The 1,016-nt window shown below is 53.7% G+C and overlaps 1 protein-coding gene across 1 annotated transcript in view; it reads left to right on the plus strand.

Annotated features, from left to right (window-relative positions):
- Positions 1 to 316: 316 nt before the first annotated feature.
- HSPH1 (heat shock protein family H (Hsp110) member 1) overlaps positions 317 to 1,016 on the plus strand; it is a gene marked incomplete in the record, with an annotated part of 17,158 nt that continues 16,458 nt past the window's right edge. Inside the window, 1 exon segment of the mRNA XM_072404412.1 lies at positions 317 to 618. Coding sequence (XP_072260513.1) covers positions 512 to 618 — 107 coding nt within the window.

Here is a 1,016-nt window from a genome sequence, read left to right on the forward strand (position 1 = left end):
TAGGAGGGACGAATTGCTTTTTGCAACCTGTGGAGGAGCCTGGTTTAGAAACACTGGAGTTGAGTCCCCCCCAGCTCTTGTAGCTGGACAGTTAGGAATCCACACACTGACTGGGGTCAGTACACATAATGATTCCATGCTGTGCCCACAATTATATAAAATGGTGATACATAGAGAACCACCTCGGGAATTCTCCATTGTCCTGGAAACCGAGGCGTCTCAGTTACCTCGGAGACTCTGTACGTCACAGCACAGGCCGCTTTCCTATTGGCTGGCCGGGAAGAGTTCTCGAGAAGAGTCCAGAACGCGGAAGCGGAAGTAGCACGTGTAGCCGGCTAGTGCTGAGACTCTGCAGCTTCTGGAATCTTCTTCCTCAGCAGCTATATGAAGCGGAGCCGCCTCCTCCCCCCATCATCATAGTGACTCAGGCAGCGCTGCAGCGTGATCCCGGCTATCGGTACACAGGCGCCTGGACTTTTCACATTGCGTTGTGTCGCCCTATTGGATCATCATGTCTGTGGTCGGGTTCGACCTGGGATTTCTCAACTGTCACGTCGCCATCGCCAGAGCAGGCGGCATCGAGACTGTGGCCAATGAGTTCAGTGACAGATGCACGCCGTGAGTAGGGGTGAGGGGTAAGGGGGGGTGACAGGTGTCAGGCCGGGCACCTAGCAGGGGCCAGCACTCGTATGGGCCCCATCACCATCAGCACGTGGTGGGGCAATGGAAGAGGCCATGGGTACCTCATGGGGTGAGGAGCTCAGGATTTGTTATTATGGATTATCTGTGGGGTGCAGAGAGAGAAGATAATTCATATTACAATACACCTATTATATGATCAGGGAGGGGGATGGTATGGGGCCCCAGCCTCCCTTTTATCATTCAGTGCCTATAGGGGGGTATGGTATGGGGCTCCAGCCTCCCTTTTATCATCCGGTACTTATAGAAAAGGGATAGTATGGGGCCCCAGCCTCCCTTTTATCATCCTGTACCTATTGGAGGGGGATGGTATGGGG

This window comes from Pyxicephalus adspersus, chromosome 1, assembly GCF_032062135.1.
Source record: "Pyxicephalus adspersus chromosome 1, UCB_Pads_2.0, whole genome shotgun sequence".
Classification (NCBI taxonomy): Eukaryota; Metazoa; Chordata; class Amphibia; order Anura; family Pyxicephalidae; genus Pyxicephalus; species Pyxicephalus adspersus.